The 27,144-nt window shown below is 44.2% G+C and overlaps 1 protein-coding gene across 1 annotated transcript in view; it reads left to right on the forward strand.

Annotated features, from left to right (window-relative positions):
* The window catches only part of MRO (maestro), a 54,847-nt gene extending 31,008 nt beyond the window's left edge, over positions 1-23,839 (forward strand). The window contains 7 exon segments of the mRNA XM_032654384.1: positions 4,346-4,474; positions 16,367-16,468; positions 17,741-17,888; positions 18,936-19,130; positions 21,559-21,714; positions 22,575-22,682; positions 23,426-23,839. Coding sequence (XP_032510275.1) covers positions 16,371-16,468; positions 17,741-17,888; positions 18,936-19,130; positions 21,559-21,714; positions 22,575-22,682; positions 23,426-23,479 — 759 coding nt within the window. The 5' untranslated portion in view covers positions 4,346-4,474; positions 16,367-16,370 and the 3' untranslated portion in view covers positions 23,480-23,839.
* Positions 23,840-27,144: the final 3,305 nt, after the last annotated feature.

Raw genomic sequence — 27,144 nt, forward strand, 5'->3', positions numbered from 1 at the left:
TCTCCTTCTTTTTTTAACTTTTATTTGCATTTGTTTAATGCTGAATTTATTCTTGCGCCATAAGTTTTTGCTTCTTCAGTTTCTTCTGGGATATCTTTTTCTCTGTGCAACAATCTGCCCTTTTTCAGTAAGGCTCACTGGATGGTGGCAGAGGGGGTTCACGCAGGGGTGAATCGGATCATGAGCTCTGTAAATCCAGAGGCACACCTTGGGGCTTTGTTCACCTGGATGAGCTCAATGCCCAGAGAGAATTGACATCAGAGCACTTAAGTTCAGCATTACTCTCTGCATGTTAAAGCATTTGCAGAAAACACTCAGCACTCTTTAGGGGCCACCAATGCTGTGCCAGCCCCACCGCCGTCGTGACGATGGAGGGGCACACATTGCTTCTGCAAAGTGACATCTTTCAGAGACTTGGCGGTTTTTTTAGATATGCACACTTTGGTGGTCTGGGCAGTGAACATGGAGATTTGAACCTCTTGGTTTGCATGATTCTGTCAGCTTCCTGGGTCAAGTGAGTAGCGAAGCATTTTCAGAGATCATTGCAGGCTATTTACAGAAGAGTTTGAAATATATCCTTGCATCCCAGTACTAATAACGACTGCCAAGTAATATAGTCAGGAAAACAGAAGGCAGGACAGCTGGACGGTGGGCTGGATAAGGAAACGGCTGAGAGCGGTTTTCTGTTCATAGTTTGTAGAACTGGAGAGACTTCACAGGCTCCTGCTTCTCTGTGCCTGAGGGTATTTGAAGAAGAGGGATAAAGCCAGTGCTTCTCCCTGTGGCATCTACTATACTCAAAGATTTGAAACAAAAGACTGTTGCTTTTATATTAAAATAAACCAGATATGTAGTAGAGTGGGAAGCAAACGGGGGGCGGGGTGGCGGGTGACGTTTGAGAAGAGCTTCCCAAGGGGTGTCCGCCTGCCACGGGCAGCTCTGGGCTCCCATCAGTGCTGGGGGCTCGTGGAAGAGTCTGGGGAGCACGAGGTCCCCTGGCTCATCCAAGGTCCTCCATCTGGGGCCCCGCACCCGTGCTCCTCCTGTTTCCCGGAATGCCTTTGCCTTTCCTCTCTGCCTCTCCCTGCTATACCAGTAAGCCCAGGTGATGACGCACCTTCTTTTACGAAGGATATCCCGAGGGACTGCTCTTCGTCACCTCCTCTCTATGGCCCTTACCGAGACCATATCTCACCTGCATTCCCAGTGGTCTCCAGAGGGCACAGTGCCACCTGATGCACGCTCTGCCTTGTTGAAAGTAGGATCTCCATAAGCACTTGGAGAACAAGGAATGAATGAATGAGAAGTTGGCATTCCCAGTTAGTGGCTCAGCAGACAGCCAATTTGATTTCTTTTTAGAAGTGAAAACCAAGACAGACTTTGGCCTGACCTGGGGGAAGTTTCTGAAAGAAGATGAGAGGGAAGAAATCAAAACCCATTCCTTTTAACAGAGTTTACTGATGAGACTATGCACAAGGAGGGGCTTCTGAAAATCCTGACACTAGAGATCAAGCCGTGTTGATCGCTGCTGTCATTTGTCTTCACTTCCCAAGTCTAAATCAAAAGTGAGTTGCTGATTGATTCATTCTGCCTGTTGCCCTTTTCATCAGTGATGCAGACTCAATAATTACTCTCTTTTGATTTCTTCCGGTGGCATCAGCCCCTGCACTTCTGACAATAAGGAAATATTAATTGAGAGTGAAAACCGAGTTGTTAAACAATAACCATAAATAATTATGGTATGTGAAGGACATCATATCATCACCCCATCAATCTGTTGTAATCGAATTACCAGAGAGACTTCCCCTCTCATTCCCAGAAGAACTGTGCTGTGTCCTAAGGCCATGTTAGGAGAACCTTGTTCTTTTGGCATCATGTCCTGGTCTGGATGCTTCCCAAGTCTGTGCTGTGTCTGGGACTCTTTGGGGCTGTTAGCTGTGTCCTTTGTGGGAAGTGTTTAATAGAGCTGAATTTGGATCAGTAAGTCTCCTGGGTACCAATTCTGGTTGTGCCCTGATTTTCTCTGTGACCGTAAGCCAACCAGGAAAACTTGTCTGCCCTTTTGTTTTCCCATTTGGCAAGTGAGGAAGACATTATTTCTCTGCAAAATGTCTCAACACCTGAACACAAAGAAACTTTAGACACGAGGGCTTATTAAGAGTGTATCTCTGTGACAAAGTGAGAGAGTGGCATGGACATATAGACACTACTAAATGTAAAATAGATAGCTGGTGGGAAGCAGCCGCATAGCACAAGGAGATCAGCTCGGTGCTTTGTGACCACCTACAGGGGTGGGATAGGGAGGGTGGGAGGAAGATGCAAGAGGGAAGAGATATGGGGATATATGTATATGTATAGCTGATTCACTTTGTTATAAAGCAGAAACTAACACACCATTGTAAAGCAATGATACTCCAATAAAGATGTTAAAACAAAAAAAAAGAGAGTCTATCTGTTGTATTTCTGTCCATGGTATGTGTGGGGAGATTTCAGTCCTGAGTCACCAGTGAGACTTGGCAGAGAATCCTTATACTTGCAGCACAGATTTTATTTCTCCAGCTGCTTCTGTGGCCTGGTTTAATTTTATCTGCTTTTTGGTCATCCCAAGCACCGCACGGATTAGTTCAATGCAAGGATATGACCTCCTCGATCTTATTCTCACTCTTGGCAGATAACCCAACTCTGGTCTTACTGAGAAGACGGAGGCTGATTGAACTTGCTTATCCTCATTTTCACGCTGATGGATCTCCATCTCTGCGGTTGTCTCCCAGTTTCAGATAAAAAGAGGAGGCATCTCTCTCCCTCCTCCCCAGAGCTAACCCTGTCCCCTGTCCCCTTGATCCCTCCCTTCAGCTCTTCCTATTTTGCTTTTCACTGCTTGCATTATCCACCTCTTAGGCCTCCCTTGCAACTGTTTTCAAACATGCCCAAGCTTTATTCGATTTTAAAATCACACAACAAAACCGGAATGCCTTTCTTGATCTTGCTGTCTCTTCCAGTCTATTTATTGCCTTCCTTTTGCAGCAAGATGCCTCCATTTCCTCTTTCCACATAGCCCCTGAGCTCTGCAGTCTAGCTTCTTTGTTGAAATTGCATTCTCAATAGTCACTTGGGTGCCCTTGTGCACCCAAAGAGGGCTTTGTTTTAGCCTCATTCTTATTTTCTCAGGGCATTGTTTTTCTGTCCCTCTGCTTTTTTCTTCCAACCTTCCACTCTGATGTACTTCTCAGGTTTATGCCCATCTGACTCCTAGTTAGATTTCCCAAACTTGCCTAGCATTGTGGCTAAGGGTCTAGGCTCTGACATAAGCCTGCCTGTGGGTGAATTCTAACTCTGACACTAATTAACTGTGCGACCTTGGGCAAAGTTATCTCTGTGCCTCAATTTCCCCATTATGAAAATGAGGATCATAATAAGAGTCCTAACATAAGAATCAAACAAGATAGTCTATGCAGTATTCACCCCAATGTTTGGCACATAGAAATACTCAATGAACATTGCTTATTAGCATAACAATAAGCTCCTAGAGCTTTGAAAATATAACTTTTTCCTTTTAGGACACGTTGCCCACGTCACCCAACACAGAGCCAGACAATAAATAATTATTGGTAAATAGATTCTCGCACTTGGATGGAGAGTCCAGGGAAGGATGGGGGGAAGGAAGCTCCCCAAATCTGCAAGTACCCAGGTTTTTTTGGTTTGGTTTTCCCAATAAATCATTTAAATTGTTGAGAGTTTAAATCAGTCGTTTCAGGTCCTGTGGTGTTTGTTGGGCTGGAAGGGGCGTCAACGGTACAGCTTTGGCTGGTGGTACACCAATCAGTCACAATGAAGCTACTTGGCCTGGAGCACAGTGTCCTGTCCTGAGATTAAAAGCTGCTCCAACAGGGATTAGGGAGGGAAGCGCTGCAGCGGCTGCTGGGTACGGAGGCTGCCTGGAACCGGTCCATTGAGTGATGCCGCCATCTAGTGGTCTCACGGGGAACGGTGCTGGACAGAGCCCTTTCATTTGGTGCAGGGGAAGGACCCTAGAATTGCAGTCTTTTCCTTAGAAACTGTGGGTGGGACTCGGAATGAGGGACGAATAAGGGGCAAACACAGCATAGGAAAGGAGGAAAAACACCTCAGCACAGTTTGGCGAAGTAAAGGGCCCAAGGGATGCTTATTCCCACCTAGAACAACCTTGTGGGTATCAGAGGACAGTTCCCTCCCTCACTTCAATTCCATCTAAACTTTGATTTTTTTTTTTTTTCCTCATATGAGTCTCTCTTTCCAACACTCTGCGTTGACTCGTTATCCTGAACAGACCCTGCTTCACCTTCTCATTTCCCTTCTTCTATGTTAGGAGCTCAGGGCTGGGAAAACTGACCCGACTCATCCCATCTGGCTGCTTCCCCGGGAACAGCCGCTCTCCGCGCCGCCCAGGACCTGAGCTTCGGCCAAACCGCGCTTCTTCACCACGTGACCGCCACAGGTAAGGGCCGGCTGCTGGCTGGAGCGGCCCGGGCGGCGGGAAGAGGCTAAGGTCCACTTGGGTTCCCCAGTCCCTTCTGTAATGTCACTCAGGTCGTTGTATCAGAGAGCTGACGTTCTCTTTGTAAAAATGTACTAGGCAATGTTGATGAAGCCGTTTTTTCTTTTCACAAACTATTTCAATCCATCTATGATCAATAGATGGGTTATAGATCGTTATATTAAGATCACTGTATTAAGAGCTTTAGATGGGAGGGGACTGAAGGGAAGGTATGGATGCTTCAAACTGAAGTGTCTCTGCCGTGTGTCCTTACCTGGTCAGCGCGCAGGACACCGTCTAGGAGCTGGATATAGGCTTAGAACATAGTGATGGAAAGTATAGATTTTGGAGTCTGGAGCTCTCTGCTCTGCCACTACTAGCTATTTTTCTTTGGGTGAGTTGTTTGTATTACTCTAAGCCCCAGTTTCTCCTCTAAAATGGGCGTAAGTAAACCTGCCTCTCAAGATGATTGTAAAGGTTAAGTGAAGTACAGAAAAGACCTCATATTTGAGATATTGGGACTGGATTTTAGAGCGCTTATGGAAGAAGTTGGTTAAAGCGGTGAATTATAAAAAATGATACGTAATCAAATATTTTACCTTAAAATATAGAATTTCCCAATCTTTAATGTAGGGCCATGGCCTTTTCTTTGAACATGGATCCTCTAGTGGGCATTTTTTGATATGTCTCTCTTGCACAAGCCACACGCATAATACTTCATCTATGAGTTCTAGTTTTGGTTTCTGTCAATGTAGTGAGACTTTAAAGGCTTCTGGGAAGATGCGTGTAAAATCACTTTCTGTAAGATCATCCCAATTCCAGTAAATCATTCCAGATTATTAAGACTATTTCCAAACTTCTGTCCACATGAATCCTAATTGGACAGCAGTTATTTTTAGCAGCTTCCCATTGTTGAATCCTTCCAAAATATTCAATTTTGCTTTCACAGAAACTTCCTTTCTTTGTATACTCCTATTTCATCAGTTTCTATAATATTTAAATTTTGCAATTACAGTAACAAGTACAGCTGTCATAAACTGATTCTTGGTAAGCCTATGAGGACTAGTGGAGCAGAAGTTAGCAGTGGGTACTGTCAGCCACAAGCATTGGTTGGTACCGTTCGTGGAGGGCCTGCAGAATACGGTTAACCAGTAGAGGTCAGCTAAACAGGCTCTCCTGCAGTGTATACAAAATGCTAAGTATAGTGCCTAGTATATACGTGTCCAGTAATAGTAGCTACTAATATTGTTATCATTAATACCTTCAGTGTTGGAAGGATTGTTACAAATCTAACAGTTTCTTCCCCTCATTTTACAGATAAGATCAAAGTATTATGTAATTTTAGCCTTCATAATATAGATTTTGGCTTTAATAAGTTAAAGGATTATTGACGATAAACGTAATATTTTGAGTCAGAAGGATTTAAATTTGCAAAGGCATCTGGGAGTCAGCATAAAGCACAAAACTCATCTAAGTCACCCCAAATCCATGTCTGTTCAGGAAGACCAGGTAGGACCACAACATGGCAATGAAGACAAGCTGCAAGGTCACGGTGACGGTGAAACTGTCCCCATCGGGGACAGGGCATTAGCACAGAGGGAAGGACTTCCCAGAGGGGGCAGAATTCGTTGAAGAACATACACAAGGATGAATGAAACTACAAGCAGAGCCTTGCCTTAGGTGTCCAGGTGTCCTCCCGGACTCAGTCACACTAGATGAGGCACCTGGGAAACCCAGAGCAACATGCCAGAAGGAGGACCCAACACTCCCAGCAAAGAACAACTGTTTGGGGGCAAGTGGGTTTGTAGGTGGAGTTATGAACACCTAAGAATTCTTTGAATCCATATACTCTGTTTCTTCGTAGTTTATTTACAACATTCCTCTGAGAGCTCCTGTATTGCAACAGGTTTGTTTGATTGGGTTGGGTCAAAAGGACTTAATTTGCCAGAGAGGAGGAGGGAAGCCGGCAGCAGGGCACTTGGGTGGAGGGAGGCCTTTAAGAAGCTGCAAGCTCAGGAGACACAAAGCTCAGGTAAGGGGCTCTGCAGCCCTGAATGAACTTTTCTTCTGTGTTATTCTTTTTTTTTTTTTTTTTTTTTTGCGGTACGCAGGCCTCTCACTGTTGTGGCCTCTCCCGTTGCGGAGCATAGTATCCAGACGCGCAGGCTCAGCGGCCATGGTTCACGGGCCCAGCCGCTCCGCAGCATGTGGGATCTTCCCGGACCGGGGCACGAACTCGTGTCCCCTGCATCGGCAGGCGGACTCTCAACCACTGCGCCACCAGGGAAGCCCTGTGTTATTCTTTAAGCAAACTTTTAATTTAAGAATAGTATCCAACAGGTGTGTACAAATCATAGCCTGTGCAGCTCGATGTGATTTTAATTTTATTTCGAAAGTGAAGTTCAATGTGCTTCACACACGTGTGCCCTCCCTCCCCAGTTCTCTGCAAAGACACTGACCTCTCCCTTCTTGTGCCCTCTGGCCCCAGCTCTTCCTCCCACTTCCGGGATCTCTTATGCCAGTGGCCTCAGGTGAGTGGAGTATGCCACTTCTGGAGGTAGTTAATTTCCTCTGGAGTATTCCGGGGGTTCTTCTACACCAGTGTATGTGCACCGTCACAAGGCACCTTGTAAAAACGGGCAGCGCTCAGGCCCTCCACTCCCTGAGACTGATCCTGTAATTATGGAGCAGGCCTGGGGCTTATAACAAGCACCCTGGGGGATTCTGATGTAGGAGGCCCAGCCAAAGAATTCTTTGCTTTCTCTGCCCCAAACATGGAGATGAGCCCTGACGACCCGAGACTGAGCTAGATCACAGTTTTTATCTTGTGCTGGGGAGGCAGGAGGTGGGAGGTGGTGAGCCCTGTGTTTTTCTTTTTTTTTTATTAAAACTATTCTTATTTATTTATTCTTATTTATTTGGCTGCACCGGGTCTTAGTTGTGGCATGCGTATGGGATCTAGTTCCCTGACCAGGAATTGCGAACCCCAGCCCCCTGCACTGGGAGTGCGGAGTCTCAAACACTGCGCCACCAGGGAAGTCCCACCCTGTGTTTTTCTAACCACACGCTGAATCTCCCAAGGAGGGCGCTCAACCCTCGTGCACTTTGCTCTGCTTGAGAGCCTTCCATGACCTTAAATTCTAGACGTGTCTTTTAAGAAGTGACAAGGCAGGATGCTTGGCTTCTGAGGCCTGGGGAAGTGGCCTTGGGTGGCTAAAGCCCTCAGCTGCTGTGCTAATGCTGCAAGAGAAGGCCAGTGTGAGGAACAGGAAACCACGTTTGCTTTCCTTCCCAATGGAGAGAAGCTTCAGGCATGATTTTCTTATGCCTCAGAACAGGGCCACCAGCTGTTTTTTAATGAGGCCTGTGCCTCCCTTGGTGAGTGACTATCACCTCGAGAGAACTTTGCTTCTTCTAAGCTCCCCATACCCACTGTCCGGCGCCCATCGGCTCTGATCCACGGCATTCAACCTGAGGAGTGGCAGGTTCCATTGATACAGAAGGTTGTGTCCAGAGATTCCCCAGAAAGAAACAACCAAGCATGTTTTTTGCCTGTGTGAATTTTTAAATCCTCTTGTTCTGGAGAGGAATCACATAGTAATACTGGTTTCTTTCTGTTAATGCATTGGTTCTCAAAGTGTGGTCCCCAGACCAGGAGCATCCCAGCATCACCTGGGAGCTTGTTACAAATGCAAATTATTGGGTCCTGCTTCAGATGTACAGAATCAGAAACTCTGGGGACTGGGTGTGGGAATCTGTGTTTTAACGAGTCCTCCAGGTGATTCTGATGCGGACTCGGGTGTGTGAACCACTGGCTTAATGTAAAGTGTATGGGAACACCTTTTCACTCAAAGAAAATCTTGCTAGTTAGTGGGAGTGCAACTTTCTGGAGGGTGGGTGGGTTGGGCTCCCTCATTTCCATGGTGAGGGGAGGTCTGCTGGCCAGAGATGGAGAAGAAATAGAGAATGCCGCTCTGGGGTAAAGAGGTGTATTCATGGTCTCTTGAGTGTCTTCTGACCAAGAGAGCATGACCTAAACCTGCTGGCAGGGGAGGGGCACAGAGATGATGGAAAAACCAAATCCCCATGTATCTCCAGGTCAAACAGAATCAAATGTTCTAAAGCACAGCTGTTTAACGGGACCGGGCTCTATCCGTAACTTGCATTAAATAAGTTCTAAACTCCAGTAAAATCAGCGTGGCCAGCTTACCCTTGTTTGCCCAGGACTTTCCTGGTCTTAGCACTGAAAGTCCCATGTCCCAGGAAAGCCTTCAGGGCCAAGCTCCAATGTGTGTTTTTTGCACACCCACCAATCAGTTCTCTAGTTCTCGGTGGATACTGACTGGGTGTCCTACCTTTCAGTTCAATTCACTTCAATTCAACTCAGACACTATCTACTTGAAAATAGCATCAGATCCCACAGGTTAAGGGCTCAGTCCCCATACTTTAGAGGCCAGTCACAAGTCCATGTTGTCACCTGTGCTTGTGACCAACATGCTAAAGATTGAAGGTTCCCACAACCCTGTCCCCGGGTTCGATTAATTTGCTAGAGCAGCTCATAAAACTCAGAGGAACATTTTACTTCCGGAATCACTGGTTTATTATAAAAGGATGTAACTCAGCAACAGCTAGATGGAAGAGATGTATAGGGCAAGACATGGGGAAAGGGCAAGGAGCCTCCATGCCCTCTCCAAGTGCACAACTCTCCCTAAATCTCTTATTATAAATCACAATATCACAGGGACAAAACAAGATGATTGGTCACTGGTCACCCTATTCAGTGACTGCCCATTGGAATTACCTGGTGAGTTTTAAAAATTACTGATGCTCAGGCCCACCTCCAGATATGATGGTAGACTTGGTCTGGGGTATAGACAGGGCATTAAAATGTTTAAAAGTTCCTTAGGGGATTCTAATGCAGCTAGGGTTGAGAACCACTGTTATTTCTCCTACTAAAAAAAAATTAAAAAACCAAAACAAATAAAGGTCAATGGTTCTGATGAAGTTGAACCCCTACTGCACACCATACACAAAAATTGACTCAAAATGGATCAACAGCCTAAGAGATAAAACTATAAAAATTTTAGAAAACGTAAGGGTAAATCTTCATGACTGGAGTTGGCAGTGAATTCTTTTTTTTTTTTTAAAGATAGGTACTTTAATTAATTTATTTATTTGTTTATTTTTGGCTGTGTTGGGTCTTCGTTTCTGTGCGAAGGCTTTCTTTAGTTGCGGCGAGCGGGGGCCACTCTTCATTGCGGTGTGCGGGCCTCTCACTATGGCGGCCTCTCTTGTTGCGGAGCACAGAATCCAGACGTGCAGGCTCAGTAGTTGTGGCTCACGGGCCTAGTTGCTCCGCGGCATGTGGGATCTTCCCAGACCAGGGCTCGAATCCGTGTCCCCTGCATTAGCAGGCAGATTCTCAACCACTGTGCCACCAGGGAAGTTGGCAGTGAATTCTTAGATATAGCATGAAAAGCCTAAGCAACAATGACAACAACGAAGATAGATAAATTAGACTTTGTCAAAATGAAAAACTATTGTGCATAAAAAAACATTATCAAGAAAATGAAAAACTTTTGTGCATAAAAAACATTATCAAGAAAATGAAAAGCCAACATACAGAATAGGAAAATATATTTGTGAATCATATATCTGATAAGGGTCTAGTATCCAGAATATATGAAGAACTCTACAACTAAAAAAACCCAAAATGATAGACAACCTAATTAAAAATGGGCAAAGGATTTGAATAGACATTTCTCTGAAAAAGGTACACAAATCACCAACAAACATACAAAAAGACACCAGTAGTCATTAAAAAAGTGCTAATCAAACCCATAATGGCATACTACTGTACACCCACTAGGCTGAATGTAATAATAATAATTAAATAAACTGGAAAATAACAACAGTTGGTGATGTGGGGAAACTGAAACCCTTGCATGTTGCAGCCACTGTGGAAAAGTTTGGCGGTTCCTCAAAAAGTTAAACGTAGAATCACCATATGTCTCAGCAATTCCATTCCTGGCTATATACCCAAAGAATTGAAAGCAGATACCAAACACTTGCACACCATTGTTCATAGAAGCTCTATTCACAATACCCAGAAGGTGAAAACGACCCAGGTGTCTAACAACAGATGAATGGATAAACATATGTGGCCTATCCATATGATGAAATATTGTCCAGACCTAAAAAGGAATGAAGTACCCATACATGCTACAACAGGGATGAACCTCAAAAACGTCATGCCAAGAGAAAGAAGCCAGACACAAAAGTCATAATATTATTTGATTTCCATTTATATTAAATATTCAGAATAGGTAATCCATAGAGACAGAGAGCCAGTTAATGGGACTGGGGAGAGGGCAGAATGGGGAGTGATTTCTTAATGGGTATGGGGTGTTTATTGGGGTAATGAAAAAGTTTTAGGACCAGATAAACGTGGTGGTTGCACCATGTTGTTAAATTAGCTAATTGTATGTTACATGGATTTCATCTCAAAAAAAAAAAAAATCAGCGGTTCACTCTTATCTACAAAATACTAAAACTAAACTCTTTAGCAGTCAGTCCTTCACAGCTGGCCTTTAATTACTTCCTGTAGCCTTATCTTTTACCACTCTCCTATTTTAACTGTTATTACTACCACTACCATGATACTACATAGAATCCCAATGTGTGAAATACGCTCTGCCTCTCCATTAAAGCTCACCCACGTGCAGTGGAACGTCTCTACCAGTTCTTCCAGCCCACAGTCCTCTCTTATCTCTTGGAGCTCCTAACTTTTCATCCTTCAAAGCGTGGTACTTGGGACCCGGGAGCATTGGTGTCACCTGGGAGCTTATAAGAATGGAAAAATCTGGAGCCCCCGCCCGAAACCCACTGAGTCCAAACCTGCATTTTAACAAGTTCCTCTGATGATTGAAGTGCACATTAAAGTCTGAGACGCACTGGTTTACTTTAGTGGGTCTCAAGTCAGGCTGTAGATCAGAATCACTTTGCAAGCTGTATTTATTTATAATGTATATTTTAAATAATATATACACATGGAAAAATTACAAATTCTATATCTCGTAAACAAAGAACAAACAGCATTGCTCTGGCCATTCGGGTTTTGTGTTTCCATACGAATTGTAAAGTTTTTTGTTCTAATTCTGTGAAGAATGTCATTGGTAGTTTGATAGGGATTGCATTGTATCTGTAGATTGCTTTGGGTAGTATAGTCATTTTCACAATATTGATTCTTCCAATCCAAGAACATGGTATATTTCTCCCTCTGTTTATGTCATCTTTGATTTCTTTCACTGGTATTTTATAGTTTTCTGAGTACAAGTCTTTTGCCTCCTTAGGCAGATTTATTCCTAGGTATTTTATTCTTTTTGTTGCAGTAGTAAATGGGAATGTTTCCTTAATTTCTCTTTCTGATTTTTCATTGTTGGTGTATAGGAATGCCGGAGATATCTGTGCATTAATTTTGTATCCTGCAACCTTACCAAATTCATTGATTAGTTCTAGTAGTTTTCTGGTGACATCTTTAGGATTTTCTAGGTATAGTATCATGTCATTGGCAAACAGTGACAGTTTTATTTCTTCTTTTCCAATTTGGATTCCTTTTACTTCTTTTTCTTCTCTGATTGCTGTGGCTAGGACTTCCAAAACTATGTTGAATAAGGGTGGTGAGAGTGGACATCCTTGTCTTGTTCCTGATCTTAGAGGAAATGCTTTCACTTTTTCAACATTGAGAGTGATGTTTGCTGTGGGTTTGTCATATATGGCCTTTATTATGTTGAGGTAGGTTCCCTCTATGCCCATTTTCTGGAGAGTTTTTTTTTTTATCATAAATATGTGTTGAATTTTGTCAAAAGCCTTTTCTGCATCTATTGAGATGATCATATAGTATTTATCCCTTAATTTGTTAATGTGGTGTATCACATTGATTGATTTGTATATATTGAAGAATCCTTGCATCCCTGGGATAAATCCCACTTGATCATGGTGTATGATCCTTTTAATGTGTTGTTGGATTTTGTTTGCTAGTATTTTGTTCAGGAGTTTTGCATCTATGTTCATCAGTGATATTGGTCTATAATTTTGTTTTTTTGTGATATCTTTTTCTGGTTTTGGTATCAGGGTGATGGTGGCTTTGTAGAATGAATTTGGGAGTGTTTCTCCCTCTGCAATTTTTTGGAAGAGTTTGAGAAGGATATGTGTTAGCTCTTCTCTAAATGTTTGATAGAATTTGCCTGTGAAGCCATCTGGTCCTGGACTTTTGTTTGTTGGAAGATTTTTAATTACAGTTTCAATTTCATTACTTGTGATAGGTCTGTTTATATATTCTAATTCTTCCTGGTTCAGTCTTAGAAAATTGTACCTTTCCAAGAATTTGTACATTTCTTTGTGGCTGTCCATTTTATTGGCTTATAGTTGTTTGTAGTAGTTTCTTATAATCCTTTGTATTTCTGCAGTGTCAGTTGTGATTTCCTCTTTTTCATTTCTAATTCTATTGATTTGTGTCCTCTCCCTTTTTTTCTTGATGAATCGGGCTAAGGGTTTATCAATTTTGTTTATCTTCTCCAAGAACCAACTTTTAGTTTTATTGATTTTTGCTATTGTTTTCTTCGTTTCTATTTCATTTACTTCTGCTCTGATCTTTATAATTTCTTTCCTTCTACTTATTTTGGGTTTTCTTTGTTCTTCTTTCTCTAGTTGTTTTAAGGGTAGGGTTAGATTGTTCATTTGAGATTTTTCTTGTTTCTTGAGGTGAGATTGTATTGCTATAAACTTCCTTCTTAGAACTGCTTTTGCTTCGTCCCATAGGTTTTGGGTTGTCATGTTTTTGTTGTCATTTGTTTCTATGTTTTTAAAAATTTCTTCTTTGATTTCTTCAGTGATCTCTTGGTTTTTTGGTTGCACACTGTTTAGCCTTCATGTGTTTGTGTTTTTTACAGGTTTTTTCCTGTAATTGGTTTCCAATCTCATAGCATTGTGGTCAGAAAAGATGCTTGATATGATTTCAATTTTCTTAAATTTTCTGAGGCTTGATTTGTGACCCAAGATGTGATCTATCCTGGAGAATGTTCCATGTGCACTTGAAAGAAAGTGTATTCTGCCACTTTTGGGTGGGATGTTCTATAAATATCAATTAGATCTAACTGGTCTATTGTGTCATTTAAAGCTTGTGTTTCCTTATTTATTTTCTGTTTGGATGAACTGTCCATGGGTGTAAATGGGGTGTTAAAGCCCCTACTATTATTGTGATACTGTTGATTTCTCCTTTCATGGTTGTAAGCATTTGCCTATGTATTGAGGTGCTCCTATGTTGGGTGCATAAACATTTATAATTGTTATATCTTCTTCTTGGATTGATCCTTTGATCATTATGTAGTATCTCTCCTTATCTCTTGTAACAGTCTTTATTTTAAAGTCTATTTTATCTGATACAAGTATTGCTACTCCAGCTTTCTTTTGATTTCCAGGTGCATGGAATATCTTTTTTAATCCCTTCACTTTCAGTCTGTATGTGTCCGTAGGTCTGAAATGGATCTCTTGTAGACAGCATATATATGGGTCTTGGTTTTTTTTTTTTTTTTTTGCGATACGCAGGCCTCTCACTGTTGTGGCCTCTCCCGTTGCGGAGCATAGTCTCCGGACGCGCAGGCTCAGCAGTCATGGCTCACGGGCCCGGCTGCTCCGCGGCATGTGGGATCTTCCCGAACAGGAGCACAAACCCGTGTCCCCTACATCGGCAGGCGGACTCTCAACCACTGCGCCACCAGGGAAGCCCATGGGTCTTGTTTTTGTATCCATTCAGCCAGTCTGTTTTGTTTGGGGCATTTAATCCATTTACATTCAAGGTTATTATCGGTATGTGTGTTTCTATTACCATTTTCTTAATTGTTTTGGGGTTTTTTTTGTGGGTCTCTTGAGAAAGAAAAACAGAGCTGGAGGAATCAGGCTCCTGGACTTCAAACTATACTACAAAGCTACAGTAATCAAGACAGTATGGTACTGGCACAAAAACAGAAATATAGATCAATGGTACAGGATAGAATGCCCAGAGATTAACCCACGCACATATGGGCACCTAATTTATGACAAAGGAGGCAAGAACATGCAATGGAGAAAAGACAGCCTCTTCAATAAGTGGTGCTGGGAAAACTGGACAGCTACATGTAAAAGAATGAAATTAAAACACTACCTAACACCATGCACAAGTGTAAACTCCAAATGGATTAAAAGCTTAAATGTAAGACCAGACACTATAAAACTCTTAGAAGAAAACATAGGAAGAAACACTCTTTGACGTAAACCACAGCAAGATCTTTTTTGACCCACCTCCTAGAGTAACAGAAATAAAAACAAAAATAAATACATGGGACTTAATTAAATGTAAAAGCTTTTGCACAGCAAAGAAAAGCATAAGCAAGACAAAAAGACAACCCTCAGAATGGGAGAAAATATTTGCAAATGAGACAACAGACAAAGAATTAATCTCCAAAATATACAAACAGCTCATGGAGCTCAACAGCAAAAAAACAAACAAACAATAAAGTTAAAAAATGAGTGGAAGACCTAAATAGACATTTTACCAAGGAAGACATACGGATGGCCAAGAGGCACATGAAAAGATGCTCAACATCACTAATTATTAGAGAAATGCAAATCAAAGCTACAATGAGGTATCACCTCATGCCAGTCAGAATGGCCATTATCAAAAAATCTAGAAACAATAAATGCTGGAAAGGGTGTGATGAAAAGGGAACCCTCCTGCACTGTTGGTGGGAGTGTAAATTGATACAACCACTATGGAGAACAGTATGGAGGTTCCTTAAAAAACTAAAAATAGAACTACCACATGACCCAGCAATCCCACTACTGGGCATATACCCTGAGAAAACCATAATTCAAAAAGAGGCATGTACCACAATGTCCATTGCAGCACTATTTACAATAGCCAGGACATGGAAGCAAACTAAGTGTCCATCAACAGACGAATGGATAAAGAAGATGTGGCACATATATATAATGGAATATTACTCAGCCATATAAAGAAACGAAATTGAGTTACTTGTAGTGAGGTGATGGACCTAGAGTCTGTCATACAGAGTGAAGTAAGTCAGAAAGAGGAAAACAAATACCATATGCTAACGCATACAGATATGGAATCTAAAAAAAAAAAAAAAGATACTGATGAACCTAGTTGCAGGACAGGAATAAAGAGGTAGACATAGAAAATGGACTTGAGGACATGGGGTGGGAGGGCAAAGCTGGGGTGAAGTGAGAGTAGCATCGACATATATACACTACCGAATGTAAAATAGTTGGCTGGTGGGAAGCAGCCGCATAGCACAGGGAGATCGGCTTGATGCTTTGCGATGACCCAGAGGGGTGGGATAGGGAGGGTGGGAGGGAGGGTCAAGAGGGAGGGGATATGGGGATATAGCTGATTCACTTTGTTATACAGCAGCGACTAACACAACACTGTAAAGCAATTATACTCCAATAAAGATCTATATATAAAAAAAAGAGCATTGCTCACCACCCAGTTCCTCAAGAAATAAGTCCTAACCCACTGCAGTCTTTGACCGACAGTGCACTCTGAGAGGTGTGAAGTGATCCCTCATTGTGGTTTTGGTTTGCGTTTCCCTGATGATCAGGGATGTTGGTGTTGCTCTTTATCTTTGGATGCGACTGTTCCATCTGCTCACCAAGGTGACATCCTGAGGAGGCCTCAGGGATGCGGCTTCTTTACCTTCTTACCCTGGCACAGGGCTTTGTGTGACGATGCTTGTTAATGATGAGGCTTCAAAGAGTGTTTGTGGCTCATATGATGATTTGTTCTTTTTTTAGTTCCATGGACCAAACACAGAAAAGAATGCTGGACCAGCCCCTTTGCATCCCCACTGCCCAGCCCAAGAAGAAAAGGACATCAGTGATATCTTTCTTTTCCAAGGTCTGAGACAAATTTTTAGGAACAAATGTCCCTGCTCAGCAGCCACTATGTGTACTTGCTCTTCTGCCTTCGTTTGGTTCCTTCCATTCCTTCTACTGAGTTTCCTTCTCCTGAAAAAAAGTTTGATGACAGCTCTTTAAACACGAATAGGATGTTTATATGATAACAAGAAGATGAGTTGGGAAGAATTTAGCTTGCTGCGAACTTAATGATAAAAATATAGAATGAACTGCAGTGAATATTCAGAAATACTGATGAGACTTGCTAATCACCTGAATACCAAATAGGGCTGTGGGTCTCCTCTCCAGCCCCCACCCACTAATAAGGATGGTGAGGAAGTGGTTTGTTCTTAGATCTTGTCTGGATCTTGGTTCTGACTCCAGGACATGTTGGTATGTCCTGTGATGTGCAGAATACCAGGACCTTCCTAGCATCAGGGGTTAAATGCTCTAAAAACCTATCTCTTGCCTTGAAGTTAATTAGAGTTTAGTCCTTGAAGTACAGATTTCTGCATCAGCCACACAGCGCTTCCAATTTGCATTATTTATGCATTTCTTTTCCTAATCTTAATTGCTCAGATGCTCGCATTCTAAGGTAGGACATCCGTCAGGTGCCCTGAAATGCCTGTAGATGTGCTTTGCTAATTGTATCAAATGCTGTTGAGAGGCTGAGTGAGGTGAGCTCTGAGAATTGACCCTGGGATTTAGCTACACTGGGGGAGAGGGGGTGGGGAGGGGGTATGGATGCCATCAACCTGATTGCAGAAGGTTCAAGGGAGGTTGGAGGAGAGCAGCTGAAGAAAGCAAGTATAGGCACTTCTTTCAAGCTTTAGCTACGAAGTAGAGCAGAAAAATGGGGAAGGGCTGGGGGAGGGAGAAGGGTCAAGGAAACTCTGCGACAGAAAGAACACAGCTTACCTTGTCCTCTTAAAGGGATCCCTATTCTCAGATCACATCAACACTTCTAAAGCCCCCTTTTCTCAGCTCTGTCACACCCACAACTGCCTAGACACCTCTCTCCATAATGCCCCCAAACGTACCTCAACATTAGCTCTGCATTATTTTTCTCCACCCCTTTCCCCTTCCTCCATCCATTTCTTCATTATGTAGATCAAACTAATATATTCCCAGCAAAAACCAGATGTCTTTAGGTAGAGAAATAAGGATTAAAATTGAGTGGGCAACACAGTATTTTCTTTAGAGGGAGGGATTAGGGTTGGCGATGGGTAGGGTGTGACTCTGAACACTCCCAAATCAATACATTTTTGTATTGGTCTCTTGGAAACTGAGGCTCCAGAAGCAGGAGCCTCTGAAGAATGTGTCTTTCAACTTGGCAGAGAGAGCCTGGGACCCCAGTTTTAAAAAGCGTCATATGGCAATGAGAAGCCTAGGAACTATGGCCTGTGAGACCCCGGACAAGGTAGGAAGGGCAGGGGGCACTTGGCCAGCCCTCATGGCCCGGAGTCCTCAGCACTGGGATGGGGGGCTTCATGTACTAGTTGTCTACTGCTGTGTAACAGTCCATCAGGGGCCTGGCGTTTATTATCTCACAGTTTCCTTGGGTCAGGAGTCCAGGTACCACTTAGCTGCATCCCCTACTCAAGGTCTTGCAAGGCTGCCACCAAGGTGTGGGCTAGACTGCATTCCTTTCTGAAGTTCAGGGTCATCTTCCAAGCTCATGTGGCCGTTGGAATTCATTTCCTTCTAGATGTAGGACTAAGGTCCCTATTTCCTTGCTGAGTGGCCGCCCTCAGCTCCTTGAGGCCACCCTCTCACAACATGGCAGCTCACTTCTTCACGGCCAGAGAGAGAGTGTCTCCCACTCCTGTCTGCTAGATGGAGTCTCATATAATGTAAGGGAACCATGGGAATGATGTCCGTCACCACTGTCATGTTTGAGAGGCCACAAGCAAGTCACTGGCTCCTTACACTCTCAAGGGAAGGAGATTGTACAAAGGCACACATGACTCATTTGGGGTCGTCTTAGGGTCATCACACCTCAGGATCATCAGCCTTGGGAAACAGAGCTGCAGGTAGGATTAACACCCTTCAGTGAATTTACTTTTTCTAATAATCAATGCTTGTTTAGTAAAAGATGTTTCCCCCACCTCTTCCTTCAACATCTGTAAACTTAAGTGACCATTTCGCCTTATCCCCTGTAAAGGTACCCAATACACCCAGATCGCTAGATCGTCCAGGTCCACCACCCTCCTTGCCGTGCCCTCCCCAGCCTCACCCACCCATAGGCCATGCTGCAGACTGCTCTCCTTCCAAGACCGAATTGGGCTCTTGGGTCGGGTTAACGGAAGCATTTGTACTTTGCTGAGAGTTGTGGCAGCAGGTGCTGAAGAAAGCCACGGCCTCTTAGTCCAAGTCCCGGGTTATTGGAAGATTAGGAGTGGAGATACTTTTCAACTCATGGGGAGTAACTCCTGTGCTGCTAATGCTTTCTAAACCTTGGTAACAGGTGAGAAAGTATAAAATGATTGTCCTGGACCTGCTGGTGCATGGACTGTATGAGCCCATGAGTTCTGAAGTCATCCACGAGAGCCTGAAGACCCTGACCATCATGCCGGGCAAGATCCAGGGGAAAGGCTTGGGCTCCTTCTTCACAGACATCACCCTTCGGACCAGGACTGTCAGATGATGTAAGTGAGACAACGCAGGAAGATTCCAGGTTCTTAAAGTCAAATGTGAGCGCTGGTTGGTGTGTTGCTCAGGAAACAAGGCCTCTATTGTTCACTACTTATTAAGAAATCCTGTAGAGAGATTGGTACTGTGCTGGGGGTTATGGAAGACATATAAAGACATGTAGGATTTCATCACCGCTCTGCAAGGAGTTGTCACTGTAATGGAGCAGTGAGTACATGTACACTGATGGTGGTGACGCTCATGTGTACTCAGTGCTCTTATAAATGTAACAGTAAGAGTAGTTTGCACTTAGTGAGCCCTTACTGTGTACCAGGCACAGTGCTGGGCAATCTACATGGATTGTCTCATCTAATCTTCCCAATAACCCTGTGAGGCAGGCACTGTTATCTTCACTTTATAGAGGAGGAAACCAAGGCCTAGAAAGGTTAGGTAACTTGCCCACGGTTCACAGAGCCAGTAAGTGGATATGAAGCCAGGCCCTTTGCCCAGGGCCTGCACTCTTAACTGCCGGGTGACAAGGCAGGTAGAGCAAAAAGTGCACAGATACAGAAAACGGGAGGACTGAGAAGCTAATCAGTTAGCTTACCCCAGTTACACACACACACACACACGCACACACACATGCACGCACATGCACAGAAAGATAAGACCTTTAGAACGGGGAACAGAGCGACAGGGAACTTGCATTTACTCACAGAGCGTCTTGCGTGAGTTCCCAACACCTCATTCCCCAGGAGTAACCCAGCGAAAGCGAGGTGCCTGCACCTCACGGGAGGAAGAGAAACTTCGAAATTATAAAACTTGGAGCATATAGAGGAGCTGCTGGGACATTTGCCTCTCCTTCCGCTCAGAGAGGCAGATAGGGCTTTGCTCTGGGATGTAAACCGGCCCTCTCTGGGGCTGGGAGAGGAAGGTCTCTACTCCACCTCCCTGGAATATAAGCAGATATCTCTGGGCAAGTGTCTCTAAATCTCTCTGGAGGTGCCATCTTAATGGCCAGGGCTTGTTTGCCATGCAAGTATTTTTTAAAGCCAGGTCGACTGTAGTTTTTGATCACAAACTCCTTGTCATGGTGAAACCTGGGAATACTCATGGGGAGCTGTTTCTGCCAGTTTGTATCCCTGTCGTAGAGTTCTTCACTGCCTGCCTGGGCTGTGCCCATCAGACGATTGTCAGACTCCCGGGGGACAGGCAACCCCTTACACATCTCTGTACCTCTCACAGCACTAGGGTCATGCTTCAGAGTCAGGTCTCAATAAGTGCTAGTTGAATTGAATTAAACACATACAATTCAACACACACACACACACACACGTAGACAACACGAAAGCAGTTTCTGTGTGTGTCACGTGTGCTAAAAAATTGTTTTAAATACTTCAGGAGATGATCAGTGGTCTCCACTCTTGCTGAGTGTCTGTGACCCCCATTTCTAGGTGAGGAGGCCTGTCCCAGACCAGTCCCTTCTGGTTCACTTGGAGCTGGACAAGATCAAGAAACACTGATATAAAAATCCCTTCACCATGAGTCAGGAGGCTGAGTTGCTACCCTGGTTCGCTGTTCCCTGATGGTGTGACTCTAGGTGAATCACTGAAATGCCCTGAGCCTCCGTCTCCTTACCTGGGCAGGGAGATACTCGGACCAGACAGCTCCCCTGGGAGAGGGAGGAAGGGCCGAAGCCACTGACTTGCAGTCAGGGACAAACCAGCGAATCAGACCCAAAGCAGGGAGAGCTGGCAGGGCATCAGGGAAGAAACAGAATTGTTATTTCTGCTGCAGGTGGGAGGAACCCAGACCAGGGTAAAGAGAGATGGCCTGGCAAACATGCTGGAAGTAGTAAGCAGGGGATGGGTCGAATGAATTAGGGTAGAGCAAAAAAAAATCCCTTTACATATTGACATAGAAAGAGCTCCCAGAGAGAATGGTGAAAAATCAAGGTGTATAACAGTGGGATGGTCCACATCCATTTGTTTAAAAATGTGGGAAAGGGCTATGTAATATATATTTCATTTTTTTCTTCTTTATTTTTTGGAGGAATCACACAAAATTTATGACTTTGTGGGGAGGGAAATTTGGTGGCGGGTGGAGAGGTGTAGGAAGGGAGACTTACTGTTTTATAAACCATTTTGGTTATTTTGAATTTCGAACCAAGTAAATATAATCAATCTCCAAAATGTTAAATAATGAAGAAAAAAGCTGGGAAGCTGGGAGTAGCACCAGTGAGCCCCCAGTCTAACCCTCTCGTCTGCTGAAGAAGAGGTTCACTGAAGACTCAGCCCGTCTCTGCTCTGTCCCGGAGCCTGGCTGGCTGAGTGCCATAGACTGGATCTGATGTCCCACATGTAACATGCAGCAAGGGACCAGGGTTGTGCTGTTCTCTGATGCAGCCGCCTTTTGGTACTGACCCGAGGTTTCTTGTTTTGTTCACGGGGGACCCACAGGAGAATGACAGCCCGAGATACTCGGCCTTTGTCTTGTTTGGGCAACTGGCTGCCTTTGCGGGGCGGAAATGGAAGAGATTTTTCACCCGTCAGGTGAAGCAGACTCAGGGTTCTCTCCTGACCCATTTACCGGATAGGAATCCCCAGGTTGCCAAGGTGAGTCCGTGACTCTAGCCAACAGCATGAAACCTCAATGCCATTCCTCAAGGGAGTTGGAATGCAGCCCTGCCGAGTCGAGATGCCAGGCCCTCAGTTCCTGCCAGTTCAGTTACGGACACTCAGCCATGTATCCATGTGAATCCTGGAGAAAGTGCCTCCTCGACGGCTAATCTCTCTCTGAGCAGGAGTGTTGTTTTCCATTTGCTCTTACCCCACTTGCCCGGTCCCAGCACCTGTCAAATGCCAGATACACTCAGGTTAATGAGGGTGGGGGGGATGGGGGCAGGTAGGTGCTACTTGCTCTGTGGGGCAGCACCTCCTATCAGAGGAGATTTATTCATACCCAGTTAGCTTTTGTCACTGCACCTGGTACAGATTTCCCACCCTTGGCTTCTTAGTTTCCTATGAAGCTTTTGTGTTATTCTTGGAGAAAATGTGTCCTAACCGGGTTGGATCGACCTCAGGGCTGCTTTGGAGCAGGTGAGTGTTTCAAAACCACCAGGAGCAAAGGTTCCACCAAATCATCTGCCTTCTTTAAGGTCACACATGAGGGAGGGCGAGAGAGAGAGAGGGAGAGAAAGGTTGAGATTGAATTTAGGAATCCAGCACTACTTTTGATGAGACAATAAGGGCTGTGATAAAGTGTAAAGCTTTGCCCTCCCCACCAGCCCCAAAGTATAGACATGGTCGTTTTATAAGCATAAATCCTTTAAGATTCAAGTTTTCAAACTTCCTGGAAGTTACTTCCACTCTTCGTGGCCCCCAGACCACAGACTGGATGCAACACTTTTCCTTGCTTGGGATTATAAAACTCTTTAATATTTTTGACAATAAGATGGTGATATTATTTCTCTCAGGCTTGCAAAACAACTTTTCAAGCCTGTTCTCCATATCTGAGACAAAGGAAGGGCTACAGCTTCCAGAGTGAAGAGGATCAAAGGAACCCTAAACTCTGCCGGCAGCTGGTGAGTGAGTAAGGGCAGGAGAGGTTCTCCCAGGTTCCCTGCCCTTCCAGTGTTAATGCAGAAGGTGGTTGGGCACACCAGGGAGTTACCCCCCTAAAATGACTCAGGCCAAGTATGTTTCGACTGTAATTGACGCATAATGCGATGTGAATGGCAAAACACCCAGAGGATTATGCATAAAATATATTGGCAGTTCCAGCTTAGATCGCTGGGTGAAGTATATTGACAGTTCCAGCTTAGATCGTTGGGTGAAATATATTGGCGGTTCCAGCTTAGATCGTTGGGTGAAATACATTGGCAGTTCCAGTTGAGATCGTTGGGTGAAATATATTGGCGGTTCCAGTTGAGATCGTTGGGTGAAATATATTGGCGGTTCCAGCTTAGATCGTTGGGTGAAATATATTGGCGGTTCCAGCTTAGATCGTTGGGTGAAATACATTGGCAGTTCCAGTTGAGATCGTTGGGTGAAATATATTGACAGTTCCAGCTTAGATCATTGGGTGAAATATATTGACAGCTCCAGCTTAGATCATTGGGTGAAATATATTGACAGCTCCAGCTTAGATCGTTGGGTGAAATATATTGGCAGTTTAGATCATCATTTGGGTAATGATGCCTCCTCTGCTGAGAATCTGAAGATTGTTTATCCTCATGCTCTGCCTTTGACAACTGTCTGCTCGTTCTAGAGTCAAGGAGGTTTACTGACTCCCTTCCTCACGTGTCCCTTTGCCAATTTCTTTCAGAGCCACTATCATCCAGAGCTCCTGCAGTTCTTCTATGCAGATAAAATCCTGTAAACACAGAGCAGCAGGGAAATGATTCCAGTGAACACATTGCTGGGGGCTGATATTCCCCCTTTAAACTCTGGATACTTCTGCTGCTTCTTGTGATTATGATAGAAAAGGGGATGTTGGGAGAGCAATTGATGGCAAAAAATAATACTGTGGAATTGTACAATTACACCCAAAGTACATTCCAAATAACTTTTATATGTCTCATTTTCTCCCCACACAAATTTGATGAGAAGGTGTATACTTTAAAACATTTAAAGTATATGTAGCTTCAGTGCTTATTTCTCAGCTATTTTCTTCTTAAGGATATCTCTGTCACCAATTTTTATTTATTTTATTTTTTATTTTTTTTGTGGTCCGCGGGCCTCTCACTGTTGTGGCCTCTCCCATTGCGGAGCACAGGCTCCAGACGCACAGGCTCAGCGGCCATGGCTCACGGGCCCAGCCGCTCCGCAGCATGTGGGATCTTCCCGGACCGGGGCACGAACCCGCGTTCCCTGCATTGGCAGGTGGACTCTCAACCACTGCGCCACCAGGGAAGCCCACCAATTTTTTTTACTTTTAATTTCTAAGGCTTAGGAGAATAACTACTACCTAAAGTGTTTTTTTTGCTTTTTTTATTATCTGTTATTGATACTTTGCCATTTGTTATTAACACCTTTTTTTTTTTTTTTTCTTGCTGTACGCGGGCCTCTCACTGTTGTGACCTCTCCTGTTGCGGAGCACAGGCTCCGGATGCGCAGGCTCAGCGGCCATGGCTCAGAGGCACAGCCACTCCGCGGCATGTGGGATCTTCCCGGACCGGGGCACGCACCCGTGTCCCCTGCATCGGCAGGCGGACTCTCAACCACTGCGCCACCAGGGAAGCCCAACACCTTTTCTCGGCGAGACCTATTTAAAGTTGGCCAAGGTACCAAGACGTTGGTGTGGAGGGGGATCATTAGCTTCTCATCATCTTCAACAGTCAGTGCCTCCAAGATCATTCCAAACAAGAATTAATAAAGAGAAAAAAAATCGATGAACATGTGTTGAAAAACCTCAAGTTAATGATAATGTGTGGAATAATAATAATGAATAACATATATTAAGAATGTTTGTAGTTTACTGAGCACTCTCTAAGCGCTTTGCGAGTATTACTTAATACTCACAGCAAGCTGTGAGAAAGGTACTATTACTACCCTCATTGTGTAGATGAGAAAACTAAGGCACAGGGAAATTGACCAAGATGACCAGTAATTGATGGAGCTGGAATTCAAACCCTGATTTCTGGAGCCTACGTTCAGTCATCGTGTGATACTGCCTTGTTATGGAATAATTGACGGATGGTTAAAAATGTAAAAAAATAAAAGAAATTTAAAACACCTGCCACTTCTGCTCTTCTGTTTGACTCAGTTAACTTTCGCTTTTGTATGTACTAAGTACACATTTTTATTTAATTTGTGAGCTAAGTGTATATTTTTATTAATCATGTCTCGGCTCTTATGTCAATTTTGGGGTGATCAATCCTAGTTATAAGTAGGGTCACATTACTCTTATAAAAAGTTTCAAGAAATCTCTCATAGTCCCTCTCACCTTCCCTCCAACCAGACTGCTACCCAAGCTTCTCCCGGAAATCCTGTTACTACCACTGAACTTGGCGTTTGGGTCATACCTGGAACAACTATGTCCAGTATTGAAAATGGAAAACACAAGAAGGTCACACATGCTACAGAGGGATCTTAATGTCAGTCTGAGAACCAGGAGCTCAGTGTTTCTGCCCTAGCTCTCCAGAGACAGGACCATGTAACACAGATGAGGGGTGAGGTGTCTCCTAGAAGAGACGGGATGTGGGAGGTGGCCGAAGGGGCACTTGGAGCCAGACATGAATGGGGTTTCTTTCTTCCTGTTTTGAAGCTTGGGTACTTGACCAGGAGCTCTTGGGAGTGACCCAGGCTCAGGAATGACCTGGTGAGATGCTTCTGAGCTAACAGCCCTCTTCCTTCCTAGATGTTGGCCTGTTTGAAACTATGTTGCAAGGTTGGTTTGTTCTAGAATCTGATGCAGTTCTAGTAAGTGATCAGTAAGTGGTGTGAGAAATGTCTGCATTCTGCCAGCATTCAAAGAGGTAGGGGTAGAGTGGGGCAGGCAGGTTACATGCCCTAGAGTACCAACATCTGTGCACTGAATGCCCCTCAGTTGATTAAAATTGTGGAAGACGCTGTTGAATTATTTGACTTTAAGACGTGTGGTAGACTGTTGCTTTGGTGGCCTCCAATGAATCATGCCTCCTGATACTCATGTCCTTGTGTAAATCTCTCCCCTCAGATCTGGGCTGGCTTTGGGACCTGCTTTAACCATTAGCATGTTCTGGAAGTGCCTGTGCTAGTTCTAGGCTATGCTTTAAGAGCCCAACAGCTTCCTCTTTTGCAGTCTGGGTTAAGCCAGCTGCCATGTAAGAAGCCAGACTACCAGAAATGAAGAAGAATGTCTGAAGTCTCCATTTTGGAAGGAAGACCAAGCTAACCACCCAGAGATGCCACGTGGAGGAGAACTGAGGAACCCAAATATACGGTTCAGCCACTCAGGATGGCTCTTCTCTTACTCTCTGTACATGCCCTGCTCGGCCAGACCCTGCTTCACTCACATGACTATCCAATCCTCTTAATTATAGGGCTTAATTAGCCCCTGGTAACCAATGAGCCCACCTGATGTCAATTCCGCCTATAAATAGTAGCCTCCTTCTCCCCCAAGTAGCAAGACTGCTGGCATATCCTGCCTGGAGTCTGCCGCACACGGTGGGGTGTTGCTCCAGGACCCTTTGTGTAAGATCCCCCTGTCCGATAAACGTCCCCGCCGCCATCTCCAGGCTCTTTCTTTGGCCTCAAGGTTGGGCAACTACAAGGCTTGCAGGCCTGCGGAGTGCAGCCCAACACCAACCCATGATGAGGTCTGAGACCCAGACACAAGTTGACCGTTCCAGCCAGACCCCAGTCGTTCAAGCTACTCCAGCTGTCATCATGTGGAAAAGAGACCAGCTGTCTCCATCAAGCCTATCCCAAATTGCAGAATTGTAAGTAATCAAGTGAGTGTTATTTTAAGTCACTAACTTCTGGGATAGTTTGTCACTCAGCAATAAGTAACCAAAAAAAAAAAAAATTCCTTGTCACTAGTGTTGTCTTTTGGCCAGTTTTGTTTTGCTCTTAATAAGTTCTCTTTGAGTTTATACTTCTAGAAAGTTATGTTGTCATGGAATGTCAACATGGAGAGCAAGGGCCCATGCCTTGTTTTTCTTTCCGTATCTCACTGTATCTATCCCAGCACCCAGCACATAGCAGATGATAAGGAAACATTTGCTAAATGACTGAATAGTTCCAAACTAGTGGGAATAGAGTCCAAACATTAGTTTGCCATTCTGGGCTCTCAGCCATGGGCTCACACGCTTCCTTTCCAGCTTTTTCTTCTGTCACTCTCTTTGCTTCAGTCAAGTTTGGCCCATCTCTTCCCTAAACACTGCTGGGTCTCTTAGGTTCCCTGCCTTTGCTCAGTCTGTACTTTCTGCTTCGAATCCCTTCACTCCCACACCCAGGCACACTCACACGTACACACATGCACATCTCGCGTGTATTTCTTGTCCCTACTCCAAGACCTGGGTCAAATGCCTGATCCCCTCAATCAGGGAAGAACTCGCATCT

The sequence above is a fragment of the Phocoena sinus genome, chromosome 14 (genome assembly GCF_008692025.1).
Source record: "Phocoena sinus isolate mPhoSin1 chromosome 14, mPhoSin1.pri, whole genome shotgun sequence".
In the NCBI taxonomy this organism is placed as follows: domain Eukaryota; kingdom Metazoa; phylum Chordata; class Mammalia; order Artiodactyla; family Phocoenidae; genus Phocoena; species Phocoena sinus.